This window comes from Pongo pygmaeus, chromosome 4 (genome assembly GCF_028885625.2).
Source record: "Pongo pygmaeus isolate AG05252 chromosome 4, NHGRI_mPonPyg2-v2.0_pri, whole genome shotgun sequence".
Lineage (NCBI taxonomy): Eukaryota > Metazoa > Chordata > Mammalia > Primates > Hominidae > Pongo > Pongo pygmaeus.
In genome coordinates, this window is record NC_072377.2 from 1,250,308 (window position 1) to 1,264,944 (window position 14,637).

General features: G+C 59.9%; 1 protein-coding gene across 4 annotated transcripts in view; it reads right to left on the reverse strand.

Annotated features, from left to right (window-relative positions):
- The window catches only part of TERT (telomerase reverse transcriptase), a 46,680-nt gene extending 33,018 nt beyond the window's left edge, over positions 1-13,662 (reverse strand). For all 4 annotated transcript variants that reach the window (XM_054489490.2, XM_063664630.1, XM_054489491.2 and 1 more), the window contains exons 1-4: positions 13,389-13,662; positions 11,931-13,284; positions 3,258-3,453; positions 924-1,104 (exon numbers count right to left, since the gene is read on the reverse strand). In XM_054489490.2, coding sequence (XP_054345465.1) covers positions 924-1,104; positions 3,258-3,453; positions 11,931-13,284; positions 13,389-13,607 — 1,950 coding nt within the window. In that variant the 5' untranslated portion in view covers positions 13,608-13,662. The remainder of the gene's footprint in view (positions 1-923; positions 1,105-3,257; positions 3,454-11,930; positions 13,285-13,388) is intronic.
- Between the last annotated feature and the right edge of the window lie 975 nt (positions 13,663-14,637).

Below are 14,637 nucleotides of genomic sequence, written 5' to 3' on the forward strand. Positions count from 1 at the left end.
GGCCCCATACACGGAAGTACACAATGCCTGAGCCGAGGCCTGGTCCCCGGGCCCCATACACGGAAGCACACGGTGCCTGAGCCGAGGCCTGGTCCCCGGGCCCCGTACACGGAAGCACACGGTGCCTGAGCCGAGGCCTGGTCCCCGGGCCCCGTACACGGAAGCACACGGTGCCTGAGCCGAGGCCTGGTCCCCGGGCCCCGTACACGGAAGCACACGGTGCCTGAGCCGAGGCCTGGTCCCCGGGCCCCGTACACGGAAGCACACGGTGCCTGAGCCGAGGCCTGGTCCCCGGGCCCCGTACACGGAAGTACACAATGCCTGAGCCGAGGCCTGGTCCCCGGGCCCCATACACGGAAGCACACGGTGCCTGAGCCGAGGCCTGGTCCCCGGGCCCCGTACACGGAAGCACACGGTGCCTGAGCCGAGGCCTGGTCCCTGGGCCCCGTACACGGAAGCACACGGTGCCTGAGCCGAGGCCTGGTCCCCGGGCCCCGTACACGGAAGTACACATGCCTGAGCCGAGGCCTGGTCCCCGGGCCCCGTACACGGAAGCACACGGTGCCTGAGCCGAGGCCTGGTCCCCGGGCCCCGTACACGGAAGCACACGGTGCCTGAGCACCACAGCAGGACACGGATCCGGGACCTCAGGTTCTGCGGCGTCCAGGCCCCGGCCCAGCTGCTTCTTGTGGTCCTCAGAGCCTGTCCCTGCCCCCTGGACCTCCCCCCACACCCCCACGCTGCTTTTCTGGAGGCACCGGCACCTCGGCCACCTCACCGTGACCACAAATGGGTTGAAGCTGTGCTGTGGCCCTGGCCGTGTCCCGTGGCCCCTCCTCCGGGCCCTTCATCTAAGCTGGTACCAAACGCAGGGCTCAAACGCACTTCTGTTTAAAAAGGAAACTAAACCAAAGCATAGCCACCCTCTTTTCTCTGCGGAATGTTCTGGCTCCCACGACGTAGTCCATGTTCACAATTGGCCGGAGCCCGTCAGGCTTGGGGATGAAGCGGAGTCTGGACGTCAGCAGGGCGGGCCTGGCTTCCCGATGCTGCCTGACCTCTGTTTCTGACAGCTCCCGCAGCTGCACCCTCTTCAAGTGCTGTCTGCAATAGAGAGCCCCTCAGGAGCCTTGCTCAGCCAGGCAACAGACTTGGGGGAAGCTCACGGGAAGCCACAAGGCCCCATCGACTCAGTGAGGGCTCAGGGCACCCACGGCAGCACACACTGAAGGCCACGCCCGGGGCCACGTCCACCCACGCCAGCCAGACGCCTCCGAGAGCCCCTCTACTTGCAGGGCACCTGGACACCTGGTCCTATAGTCAACCCTGGGGACGCCCAGTTCGGTGATCAACCCCCAGGGTGACTGTCCCACCGTCAGCACCAGGGAGCCTGGTCCCAAGATTAACCCCCCAAGATTGCCTGTCTGGTGGCCGCCACCCAAGATGGGGTGCAAGGCTGCATCTGGGGCCACATGAACCCATGCCCCCTCCACACAGGATGCCTGTGCCTCTGGTACAGCCACTGGGGTAGCCCAAGGCTGGCCCCAGGCAGGACCCCCAGGCAGAAAGAGCCACATCCCTTCAGATGGAGAGGGTGGGAGAGGCTGCTCAGGGCAGCTCAGCCAAGGAGCAGAATCAGCTCCCGTGAGCCCACCAGTTTCCTGACACCTCTGCCCTTTGGCCTTTTCCCCCAAAACCACCCATGGGGGTGCAGGGGGCTGGAGTGGCCACACCTGGACCTGGGCATCTGTGGCTGACGGCCTGGCACTTCGTGGACACTAGGGCCGCGGGTGCTCCGGGGCTGGTGCCCTGACCCCAGGCCGCAGGCCCAGCCGAGTGTAGAAAAGGCACAGTACCCTGTCCAGGCAGGAGGGGCCTCCGAGGCCCCCCAGGCAGAACAACAGTCCCAGTAGTGACAAGGAGCATCTTGGGGGCCACCATGTCCGTCTGCTCCTTCTGGTCACCCCAATTAAATTCTCTCCAAAATACTGGTCAAATGACCATGTTAGGTCGCACACCATTAAATATGTGTAAAGTCTAAGTAGGGTGCATTGTGTATTAACATGCTCCCGCAGGGAAAGCCCTAACCCTCCCCCAGATGCAGGAGGAAATGGCCCCAGCACCACATCGGGGTCCCCAGCCCAGAGGCTGTTACCTCTGACGAGGTCTGCTGCCAGCTCCCTCTGCAGACATCCTGATTTGGGGCATGGGGTGTGACCAGGCCCCCCAGGGACTCGAGTGTGCAGAGGAGCTGGGGAAGCCCTGACCTTGTGACTAAAGGCCTCCACAGTCAGCCTCGGCGGGACACGGAGAAGCTAATACCATGGCCTGGGCTCAGCCAGGCTGGCGTCTCCCAGATGAGCGCTCCAGTCCCTAACTAATGCAAATCCAGCTTGAATCTGCCACAATCTTTCACACTCTCATCAGCTGAACATTGCAGACAAAATCTCACAGCCATTCAAATGCAGCCACCTGGAAGTTAGCTCATGGTGGAACTCGCCTATCCCCAAGTGCTCCCTGCACAGGTGCTCCCTGCAGTGAGTCGCCAACTGGGCGGGAGTTTATCCTGTCATGACCTAAATCCAATAGATTAAAGATTCATACAGAAGAGCACGAATTAAAAGAGAACCGGGGGCTGGGCACAGTGGCTTAGCCTGTAAACCCAGCACTTTGGGAGGCCAAGGTGGGTGGATCACCTGAGGTCAGGAGTTCCAGACCAGCCTGGCCAACATGGTGAAACCTTGTTTTTCCTAAAAGTACAAAAATTAGCCAGGCATGGTGGCAGGTGCCGGTAATCCCAGCTATTTAGGAGGCTGAGGCTGGAGAATCGCTTAAACCCGGGAGGTGGGGGTGGCAGCGAGCCAAGATTACACCACCGCACTCCAGCCTGGGCAACAGAGTGAGACTCCATCTCAAAAAAAAAAAAACAAAAAAGAGAGAGAATCAGACCCACATCCCGGGGAGAGGCAAGGAGGCTAGTGGTAGTGTTTCCATCCAATATAAATCCCTTCTGCTTTACAAACCCTAGAGACCACTTGGCACAAACTCCTGATTTTACAAGTAAGAGAACGTGAGCTCCGGGCAGTCAGAGCCTTGCACAGAATCCACTTGGACCAGGCCTGTGATGGGGCCCCTGGCTCCCAGCCCAGAGCTGCACAGCCAGGGAAGCACCAGCAAGTGGAGACAGGTGCACGCTGAGGCCAGGGCTGGTGTTCCAGGACTGTGAGAAGCAGAGGATGGGTGTGCGGATACACTACCTGATTCCAATGCTTTGCAACTTGCTCCAGACACTCTTCCGGTAGAAAAAGAGCCTGTTCTTCTGAAACGTGGTCTCCGTGACATAAAAGAAAGACCTGAGCAGCTCGACGACGTACACGCTCATCAGCCAGTGCAGGAACTTGGCCAGGATCTCCTCACGCAGACGGTGCTCTGCGGCCGGAACACAGCCAACCCCTGAAATGAGAAGGACACCCCACATCCAGATCACCGAGGGCCTGGTGACCTCACCCCGGACCTGCACCATCCGGACACCGCACATCCAGCTCACCAAGGGCCTGGCGACCTCACCCCAGACCTGCACCATCCGGACACCACACATCCAGCTCACCAAGGGCCTGGCGACCTCACCCCGGACCTGCACCATCCAGACACCGCACATTCAACTCACCGAGTGCCTGGCGACCTCACCCCAGACCTGCACCATCCGGTACGACAGCCTTGGCCACGGGAAGCCCAGCAGGTCCAGGCTGAGATGGCCACGCATGGGACCTACACACGGGATCCCGCAGACAAAGCTCAAAAAACGTCAAATGTCCTGTGAGTGACGCTCCCACCAGTGACACCCTAAAATGATGAGGTGTGGACAGGCTGGGCTTCAGTAAAATCTATTATTACATTAATTTCACCTTTTCTTTTTCACTTTTTTAATGTGGCTACTAGAATTTTTTTTTTTTTTTTTTTTTTTTTTTTTTTTTTTTTTTTTGAGACAGAGTCTCGCCCTGTTGCCAGGCTGGAGTGCAGTGGTGCAATCTCGGCTCACTGCAACTTCCAACTCCCTGGTTCAAGCGATTCTCCTGCCTCAGCCTCCCAGGTAGCTGGGATTACAGGTACCTGCCACCATGCCCAGCTAATTTTTGTGTTTTTAGTACAGATGGGGTTTCACCATGTTGGCCAGGATGGTCTCGACCTCCTGACCTCGTGATCCACCCGCCTCGGCCTCCCAAAGTGCTGGGATTACAGGCGTGAGCCACCGCGCCCAGCCTAGAAATTTTAAAATTATCCACATGGCTCATGTCATGTTCCTGTTGGGCGACAACGGCTCGGAGCCTCATCCTTTGTCCTGGTTCCCAAGCAGAAGGGAGGAAGCAGACACTCCCCCACCAGGCAGCACCGTCAGAGCTGGCGCCACACCGCGGGTTTGCACGATTTCAAACTCAACACCACGGAGCCACCAGATCCCAACATGCCTGGGGTTTTCCAGGCAGAACCCAGGCCGAGCGGACGTTGCTGTCACTCACTGGCTAAGGAACGCTGGCCACGTGGTGCTCCAGACACTCACGGGCCAAGATGACCGCCCTCCTCGTGAGTCTCCACGTCTTCATCTGTGCATCATAAGCAGAGGTCCCCGGACGTCGCTAGATGCCATGGATGCCAGCACAGGTAAAGCTGGGGTTTACCAGCAATAACAACACAGAAGAACCATGCAAAGGACAAGGAAGGGGACCCCAGACGGCGGGCCTGGGACAGAAGGCAGACGGGGAACAAAGGAGGAAAAGCAGGGCGGGGGCAAAGCTAAAGAAACACTGAACACGGAAAACAATATTAATAATGCTTAGCTTGTGGGGGTGTCAAGATGCCTGAGATAGAACTAAGTCAGCAGGGAAAACAGCACACAGGCTGGGGGTGGTGACCAGAGTTAAAATACACTAAGTGTCTTATTGCTCAGGACAAGGGCAGCAATGTTTCAGACTTCATTTTAAAAGATCAGGGTACACCGGGCGTGGTGGCTCGCACCTGTAATCCCAGCACTGTGGGAGGCCAAGGCGGGCAGATCACTTGAGGTCAGGAGTTTGAGACCAGCCTGGCCAACATGGTGAAACCCCATCTCTACTAAAAATACAAAAATTAGCCAGGTGTGGTGGCAGGCGCCTGTAATCCCAGCTACTCATGAGGTTGAGGAATGAGAACTGCTTGAACCCAGGAGGCAGAGGTTGCAGTGAGCTGAGATTGCGCCATTGCACTCCAGCCTGGGTGACAGAGTGAGACTCTGTCTCAATAAACAAAAGCAAACGACAACAAAAAGATCAGGGGGTAGCACTAAGCAAAGGGAAATGAAAGCAAATGCCCAGTGACCAGGAGGCAACAACAGGATCAACACACACTCAGCAGGACACGCACACGGCAACCAAAGAGGTGGTGAGAAGCAAGGGAACGAGGACACGCAACAGGCAAGTGGAGAATCAGAGTGCACCAGACGGGTCTCTAGTGACAAAAAAACGAAAACAAATCAGGTTATCCAGTTAAACAACGACTGTCAGACTGGATTGGAAATTCACCTACATGCTGTTAATAGGACATACCTACACTATAAGAATATAAAAGTGTTGAAAATTAGGCCAGGCGCGGTGGCTCATGCCTGTAATTCAGCACTTTGGGAAGCCGAGGTAGGTGGATCCCTTGAGTCCAAGAATTTGAGACCAGCCTGGGCAACACAGGAAGACCCTGTCTCCAGAAAAAATTTAAAAATTAGCCAGGTGTAGTGGTGCGTGTCTGTAGTTCCAGCTACTCAGGAGGCTGAGGTGAGAGGATGGCTCAGGTCAGAAGGTAAAGGTTACACTGACCTGTGATCACACCACTGCACTCACCCTGGGCGACAGAGCAAGACTCTCTCAAAAAAAAAAAAAAAAAAATTGTATATATATATATAAAAATATAAATTAAAGGCAGAAAACAGACACAGCAGGAAAATACTAATCAAAAGAAGCCCAGTGTGGCAGTACTAAGAGCAATTTAAAAAAAGAATTACTAGATTACTAGAGACATAGAAGTCTACAAAAGATTTACTCATCAGGAAGATAAAAATACTACCATGTGCCTGCACCTAATAATGCCTCCCATAAATGCTACCAAACGAGAAGAAATGAACAGACCCATCCCCCAGGTGAGGGACTGTGGCCTCCTTCTTGGAATTTCATGCATCTAGAAGGAGACAGAAGCTTTGCACAGGACCTTAATAAGCTGGATATAGTGAACATGCATATGCCCACTATTGACAGGATGTCAGATTTACAATGGACGGTTCTGGAAACCATCCACACACTAGATCACAAAGCAAGGCTCCACAAACTTCAAATAATTGGTATTATACAGACCACTACACAACTGAGTTAGAAATCAATAACAAAACGATAACTTAAAATACTCTACGTATCTTGATACTCTACAAATCTTGAACATAAACAATGTTCAAATAACTCACTGCTCAAAGAAATCACAGAATAAGCTAAAGAATACTTAAAAGTGACTGATATCAAAATGATTTCACATCAAAACACAGGGTGCACGAAAAAAAAATCACAGAATAAGAATACTTAAAAGAAGTATTAACACTTTTAAGTACTTTAAGAACACTTAAAAGTGGCTGATGTTGAAATTACTTCACATCAAAACACAGGGTGCAGCTAAGGCAGCACTTACAGTGAAAGGCATAACTAAACTAAGAGGCTAGAAAAGGAATGAAAGAATAAACCAAAAGAAAGCATACAATGGAAAGATAGAAACATCAGAGGTAAATCAGTGAAATTCAAAACTAAGACCCAAGAGAGAGGTCTGACGAAGCCGGCGGAGACACCGGCCGTCCGCGTGGGTCTCACAGCAGGAGACAGACGGAGACACTCCAACCTGTGGCTGGATGTCAATCCATGTGAGGGGGCAACTGGAGGCAGAGCCCAGCCTAAGCAATGAGCGGCAGGTGCCCAGAATAAGGTGACAAGCGTTGCCACCCACCCAAGGGGGCCAAGCAGAGGAGCAGCTTGGGAGAAAACAGGACAAGTGAGGGGCTGGTGTGCCTTGCTTTCCTTCAGGCCACAGAGAACCCTTTCTGGGACGTCTCCAGCAACACATGGCAGCAGACACAGGCAGCCCAGAGTCCAGCCTCAGCATGGGACAAGCTGGGAGAGGAGTATTGGCAGCATGGGTGTGGCGGGTACGTGGTGGGTAAGCCAGGCCCAACAGAGGCAAGTGGACCTGAAGCTGTGGCTGCAGTGCCTGGCAGGCGGGAGGCAAGAGCCTGCAGTCCCGTGTCCCCGTAGCAAAATGGAATGGAGAGGTGACCAAGAAGAGCCAAGCATCAGAAAAGATAGGCTTGGGGACCAGCACTGTGCCTGCACCATCTACCCAGGCAATGGGCAACCAGCACATCTGTGGCTATAGAAAGAGCAAATATCCAGGAGCAAGCTCAAGTGAGCAAAAGCCAAGGACACCTGGGGACAGTGCCTCACTCACCCTGCATGTGACAGGGACACCCGGGGACTGTGCCTCACTCACCCTACGCATGACAGGGACACCCGGGGACCGTGCCTCACTCACCCTGCACGTGACAGAGACACCCGGGGACCGAGCCTCACTCACCCTGCACGTGACAGGGACACCCGGGGACCGAGCCTCACTCACCCTGCGCGTGACAGGGACACCCGGGGACCGCGCCTCACTCACCCTGCGCGTGACAGGGACACCCGGGGGCCGCGCCTCACTCACCCTGCGCGTGACAGGGACACCCGGGGGCCGCGCCTCACTCACCCTGCGCGTGACAGGGACACCCGGGGGCCGCGCCTCACTCACCCTGCGCGTGACAGGGACACCCGGGGGCCGCGCCTCAATCACCCTACACGTGACAGGGACACCCGGGGACCGTGCCTCGCTCACCCTATGCATGACAGGGACACCCGGGGGCCGTGCCTCACTCACTCTGCACATGACAGGGACACCCGGGGACCGTGCCTCACTCACTCTGCACATGACAGGGACACCCGGGGACCGTGCCTCACTCACTCTGCACATGACAGGGACACCCGGGGGCCTTGCCTCACTCACCCTACGCATGACAGGGACACCCGGGGACCGTGCCTCACTCACTCTGCACGTGACAGGGACACCCGGGGACCGTGCCTCAATCACCCTAGGCGTGACAGGGACACCCGGGGACCGTGCCTCACTCACCCTGCACGTGACAGGGACAGCCAGGGACCGTGCCTCACTCACCCTGCACGTGACAGGGACACCCGGGGACCGTGCCTCACTCACCCTGCACGTGACAGGGACACCCAGGGACCGTGCCTCACTCACCCTACACGTGACAGGGACACCCGGGGACCGTGCCTCACTCACTCTGCACGTGACAGGGACACCTGGGGACCGTGCCTCAATCACCCTAGGCGTGACAGGGACACCCGGGGACCGTGCCTCACTCACCCTGCACGTGACAGGGACACCCGGGGACCGTGCCTCAATCACCCTGCACGTGACAGGGACACCCGGGGACCGTGCCTCACTCACCCTACACGTGACAGGGACACCCGGGGGCCGTGCCTCACTCACGCTACACGTCACAGAGACACCTGGGGACTGCGCCTCAATCACCCTATGCATGACAGGGACACCCAGGGACCGTGCCTCAATCACCCTACGCATGACAGGGACACCCGGGGACTGTGCCTCACTCACTCTGCACATGACGGGGACACCTGGGGGCCGTGCCTCACTCACCCTACGCATGACAGGGACACCCGGGGACCGTGCCTCACTCACTCTGCACATGACAGGGACACCCGGAGACCGTGCCTCACTCACCCTGCATGTGACAGGGACACCCGGGGACCGAGCCTCACTCACCCTGCACGTGACAGGGACACTTGGGGGCCGTGCCTCACTCACGCTACACGTCACAGGGACACCCGGGGACCGCGCCTCAATCACCCTACGCATGACAGGGACACTCGGGGACCGTGCCTCAATCACCCTACGCATGACAGGGACACCCGGGGACCATGCCTCACTCACTCTGCACATGACAGGGACACCCGGGGGCCGTGCCTCACTCACCCTACACATGACAGAGACACCCGGGGGCCGTGCCTCACTCACTCTGCACATGACAGGGACACCCGGGGGCCGTGCCTCACTCACCCTACACATGACAGAGACACCCGGGGGCCGTGCCTCAATCACCCTACACATGACGGGGACACCCGGGGACCGTGCCTCAATCACCCTAGGCGTGACAGGGACACCCGGGGACCGTGCCTCACTCACCCTACACGTTACAGGGACACCCGGGACCGTGCCTCACTCACCCTGCACGTGACAGGGACACCCGGGACCGTGCCTCACTCACCCTGCACGTGACAGGGACACCCGGGGGCCGTGCCTCACGCATGCTACACGTCACAGAGACACCCGGGGACCGTGCCTCAATCACCCTACGTATGACAGGGATACCCGGGGATCGCGCCTCAATCACCCTACGCATGACAGGGACACCTGGGGGCCGTGCCTCACTCACCCTACGCATGACAGAGACACCTGGGGACCGCGTCTCACTCATCCTACACGTCACAGGGACACCCGGGGACCGCGCCTCACTCACCCTACACATGACAGGGACACCCGGGGACTGTGCCTCACTCACGCTACATGTCACAGGGACACCTGGGGACCGCACCTCAATCACCCTACACATGACAGGGACACCCGGGGACCGCACCTCACTCACCCTATGCATGACAGGGACACCTGGGGACCGCGCCTCACTCACCCTACACGTCACAGGGACACCCGGGGACCGCACCTCAATCACCCTACATGTGACAGTGACACCCGGGACCGTGCCTCACTCACCCTACACATGACAGGGACACCCGGGGACTTTGCCTCACTCACCCTACGCATGACAGGGACACCCGGGGACTGTACCTCTCTCACCCTATGCATGACAGGGACACCCGGGGACTGTGCCTCACTCACTCTACACATGACAGGGACACCCGGGGACCGTGCCTCACTCACTCTACACATGACAGGGACACCCGGGGACCGTGCCTCACTCACTCTACACATGACAGGGACACCCGGGGACTGTGCCTCACTCACCCTACACGTCACAGGGACAGCCGGGGACCACGCCTCACTCACCCTGCATGTGACAGGGACACCCGGGGACTGTGCCTCACTCACCCTACGCATGACAGGGACACCCGGGGACCACGCCTCACTCACCCTACACGTCACAGGGACACCCGGGGACCGCGCCTCACTCACCCTACACGTCACAGGGACACCCGGGGGCCGTGCCTCACTCACCCTGCACGTGACAGGGACACCCCGGGACCACGCCTCATTCCCTGCACAAGCCAGGGGCAGATTGTGACCTCATCTGAAATCAGAGAACAGCAATAATGACAGGCAGAGTCCTGATCAGAGAACTCAAACTCTCCTCGACGAAGGAAGCCGGAGCGCAAAAAGCAAAAATGGGTTGCATGACGCTTATCTGACGGCGTGGTCCACCTGAGCGGCAGCAGGTGTGAGGCAGCTGCTGTTCGATGGGAAGGGACTTCCAGTCATGCAAGACGCAGCATTTCAAGCAACCTGCTGTAAACACCACCGAGTTAGCAATTCTGCACTGTACACAGAAAACCGTGTTAGGAGTGCCAATCTCATGTTATATGACTTTTGCCACCATAAAAAAAAAAAAAAAAAGAAAAAAAAGGGCCCCAGGAAGGTCACCCTCCTTGTCTGCATGGCCGGAAGTCTTACATGTCTTGGGAGTTTGTGGGGAGGGGGTGAAATCGGGACTTCTAGCTGCCACTGTAGGGCCTGGGAGCACTGGGAGCCAAAAGGGGGCTGGAGCGGAGGTGCCTCAACATCAAATCCAGAAAAACATGGTGGGGACACGGTAGGGCCCAGCAGCACCATTCCCTGAACACCCACAAACACTGTCCCTTCCTAAGCAGGTGGAACCATCTGTTGTCCTCTGCTCCCATGCGGCCCTCTTCATACCTAAAGATGGGACCAGGATCTGTGCTGGAGAACAGTCTTATCTCCCTCCCTCTACCCTGTCCTGGCACAGTCAACGCACACTTTTTTTTTTTTTTAAGACAGAGTTTCACTCTTGTCCCCGGGGCTGGAGTGCAATGGCACAATCTCAGCTCACTGCAACCTCCGCCTCCCGGGTTCAAGTGATTCTCCTGCCTCAGCCTCCCAAGTAGCTGGGATTACAGGCACACGCCACCACGCCCAGCTAATTTTTGTATTTTTAGTACAGATAGGGTTTCACCATGTTGGTCAGGCTGGTCTCAAACTCCTGACCTCAGGTGATCCACCTGCCTCAGCTTCCCAAAGTGCTGGGATTACAGGCCTGACCCACCGCACCTGGCCCTCAACACAGAATTAAATCTTAAACACAAACCTGCATATTGGCTGACCACGTGCACCTGCAAAACCCTTACCTCCCACCCCCAGGAAGACGAGGTTCTCGTCCCCACCTCTTATTCCCACCCTTGAAATTGCGAAGAGGATTATAGGTAACCTGCAGGCACCCTCGCCAGAGCGTCTGTGCTTCCAGACACTTCTCCCCATTGCCGGCAACCCGGCTCCACTGCCGCGCCCAGCCTCCTCTGTTCACTGCTCTGGCCTCAGCGCCTGGAAACTGCGTGTCCATCAAAACGTGACGGTGAACCTCGTAAGTTTATGCAAACTGGACAGGAGGGAGAGCAGAGGCAGAGATCACCGTGTCCACTCGACGTCCTGAGCGAGAAGCCACGTGTGCCCACGTGACGATGGAGACCGGAGGACCAGGGCTCTGCCTGCCCCCTTTTCTGAGCCCCTACTGCATTCAGCTCTGGGGCCTGGGCCCTCGACGGCCACCACCTCCTCACCTGGGCTCCTGCGCAGCCAAGCGCAGTCCCGCACGCTCATCTTCCACGTCAGCTCCTGCAGCGAGAGCTTGGCATGCTTCCCCAGAGAGATGAACTTCTTGGTGTTCCTGAGGAAGCGGCGTTCGTTGTGCCTGGAGCCCCAGAGGCCTGGGGGCACCAGCCGGCGCAGGCAGGCCCGCACGAAGCCGTACACCTGCCAGGGGCTGCTGTGCTGGCGGAGCAGCTGCACCAGGCGACGGGGGTCTGTGTCCTCCTCCTCGGGGGCCGCCACAGAGCCCTGGGGCTTCTCCCGGGCACAGACACCGGCTGCTGGGATGACTGCAGCCCGCAGCGGGCAGTGCGTCTTGAGGAGCACCCCGTAGGGGCACTGCACATGGTTCCCAAGCAGCTCCAGAAACAGGGGCCGCATTTGCCAGTAGCGCTGGGGCAGGCGGCGCAACCTGCGGGGAGTCCCTGGCATCCAGGGCCTGGAACCCAGAAAAATGGTCTCCACCAGCCTCCGAGCGCCAGTCAGGCTGGGCCTCAGAGAGCTGAGTAGGAAGGAAGGCCGCAGCTGCTCCTTGTCGCCTGAGGAGTAGAGGAAGTGCTTGGTCTCGGCGTACATCGGGGGACAAGTCGTGTCCCAGGGACGTGGTGGCCGCGATGTGGATGGGGGGCCCGCGTGGTGCTGGCGGCCCACGGATGGGTGGGAGTGGCGCGTGCCAGAGAGCGCACCCTCCAAAGAGGTGGCTTCTTTGGCGGGTCTGGCAGGTGACACCACACAGAAACCACGGTCACTCGGTCCACGAGTCCTGTCCGGGTGGGCCCAGGACCCCTGCCCAACGGGCGTCCGCTCCGGCTCAGGGGCAGCCCCACGCCTGGGCCTCTTGGGCAACGGCAGACTTCGGCTGGCACTGCCCCCGCGCCTCCTCGCACCCGGGGCTGGCAGGCCCAGGGGGACCCCGGCCTCCCTTACGCTATGGTTCCAGGCCCGTTCGCATCCCAGACGCCTTCGGGTTCCACTAGCGTGTGGCGGGGGCCGGGCCTGAGTGGCAGCGCCGAGCTGGTACAACGGCGGTCCGCACACCTGGTAGGCGCAGCTGGGAGCCACCAGCACAAAGAGCGCGCAGCGTGCCAGCAGGTGAACCAGCACGTCGTCGCCCACGCGGCGCAGCAGCAGCCCCCACGCCCCGCTCCCCCGCAGTGCGTCGGTCACCGTGTTGGGCAGGTAGCTGCGCACGCTGGTGGTGAAGGCCTCTGGGGGGCCGCCGCGGGCCCCGTCCAGCAGCGCGAAGCCGAAGGCCAGCACGTTCCTCGCGCCGCGCTCGCATAGCCTCTGCAGCACCCGGGCCACCAGCTCCTTCAGGCAGGACACCTGCGGGGGAAGCGCCCTGAGTCGCCTGCGCTGCTCTCTGCATGTCGCTGGTTCCCCCCGGCCGCCCTCAACCCCAGCCGGACGCGGACCCCGGGGAGGCCCACCTGGCGGAAGGAGGGGGCGGCGGGGGGCGGCCGTGCGTCCCAGGGCACGCACACCAGGCACTGGGCCACCAGCGCGCGGAAAGCCGCCGGGTCCCCGCGCTGCACCAGCCGCCAGCCCTGGGGCCCCAGGCGCCGCACGAACGTGGCCAGCGGCAGCACCTCGCGGTAGTGGCTGCGCAGCAGGGAGCGCACGGCTCGGCAGCGGGGAGCGCGCGGCATCGCGGGGGTGGCCGGGGCCAGGGCCTCCCACGTGCGCAGCAGGACTCAGCGCTGCCTGCAACCCGCGCCGCGAGGAGAGGGCGGGGCCGCGGAAAGGAAGGGGAGGGGCTGGGAGGGCCCGGAGGGGGCTGGGCCGGGGACCCGGGAGGGGTCGGGACGGGGGCGGGGTCCGCGCGGAGGAGGCGGAGCTGGAAGGTGAAGGGGCAGGACGGGTGCCCGGGTCCCCAGTCCCTCCGCCACGTGGGAAGCGCGGTCCTGGGCGTCTGCGCCCGCGAATCCACTGGGAGCCCGGCCTGGCCCCGACAGCGCAGCTGCTCCGGGCGGACCCGGGGGTCTGGGCCGCGCTTCCCCGCCCGCGCGCCGCTCCCGCTCCCAGGGTGCAGAGACCCCAGCGAGGGCCCCAGCGGAGAGGGGTCGAATCGGCCTAGGCTGTGGGGTAGCCCAAGGGAGGGGCCGTGATGTGGGGGCCCTGGGAACAGGTGCGTGCGGCGACCCTTTCGCCGCTGACCTGATCTGGAGACCCAGGGCTGCCCCCAGGTCCGGACGCGGGGCGTCGGGCTCCGGGCACCGCGAATGCCGGGCGTGAAGGGGAGGACGGAGACGCGTGGACGCGGCTGGGGACGAACCCGAGGACGCATTGCTCCCTGGACGGGCACGCGGGGCCTCCCGGAGCGCCTCCCTGCAACACTTCCCCGCGACTTGGGCTCCTTGACACAGGCCCGTCATTTCTCTTTGCAGGTTCTCAGGCGGCGAGGGGTCCCCACCATGAGCAAACCACCCCAAATCTGTTAATCACCCACCGGGGCGGTCCCGTCGAGAAAGGGTGGGAAATGGAGCCAGGCGCTCCTGCTGGCCGCGCACCGGGCGCCTCACACCCGCCACAACAGCCTTGACCCTGGGCCCCGGCGCTCTGTCTGGCAGATGAGGCCAACCTCTGGTCACATCGCGCCCGCACAGGGAGGAGGGCAGCCTCGGGGTCCAGGCACCTGGCTCCAAGCCTCAGACTGCACAGCTAGGAGGCCTGACTTCC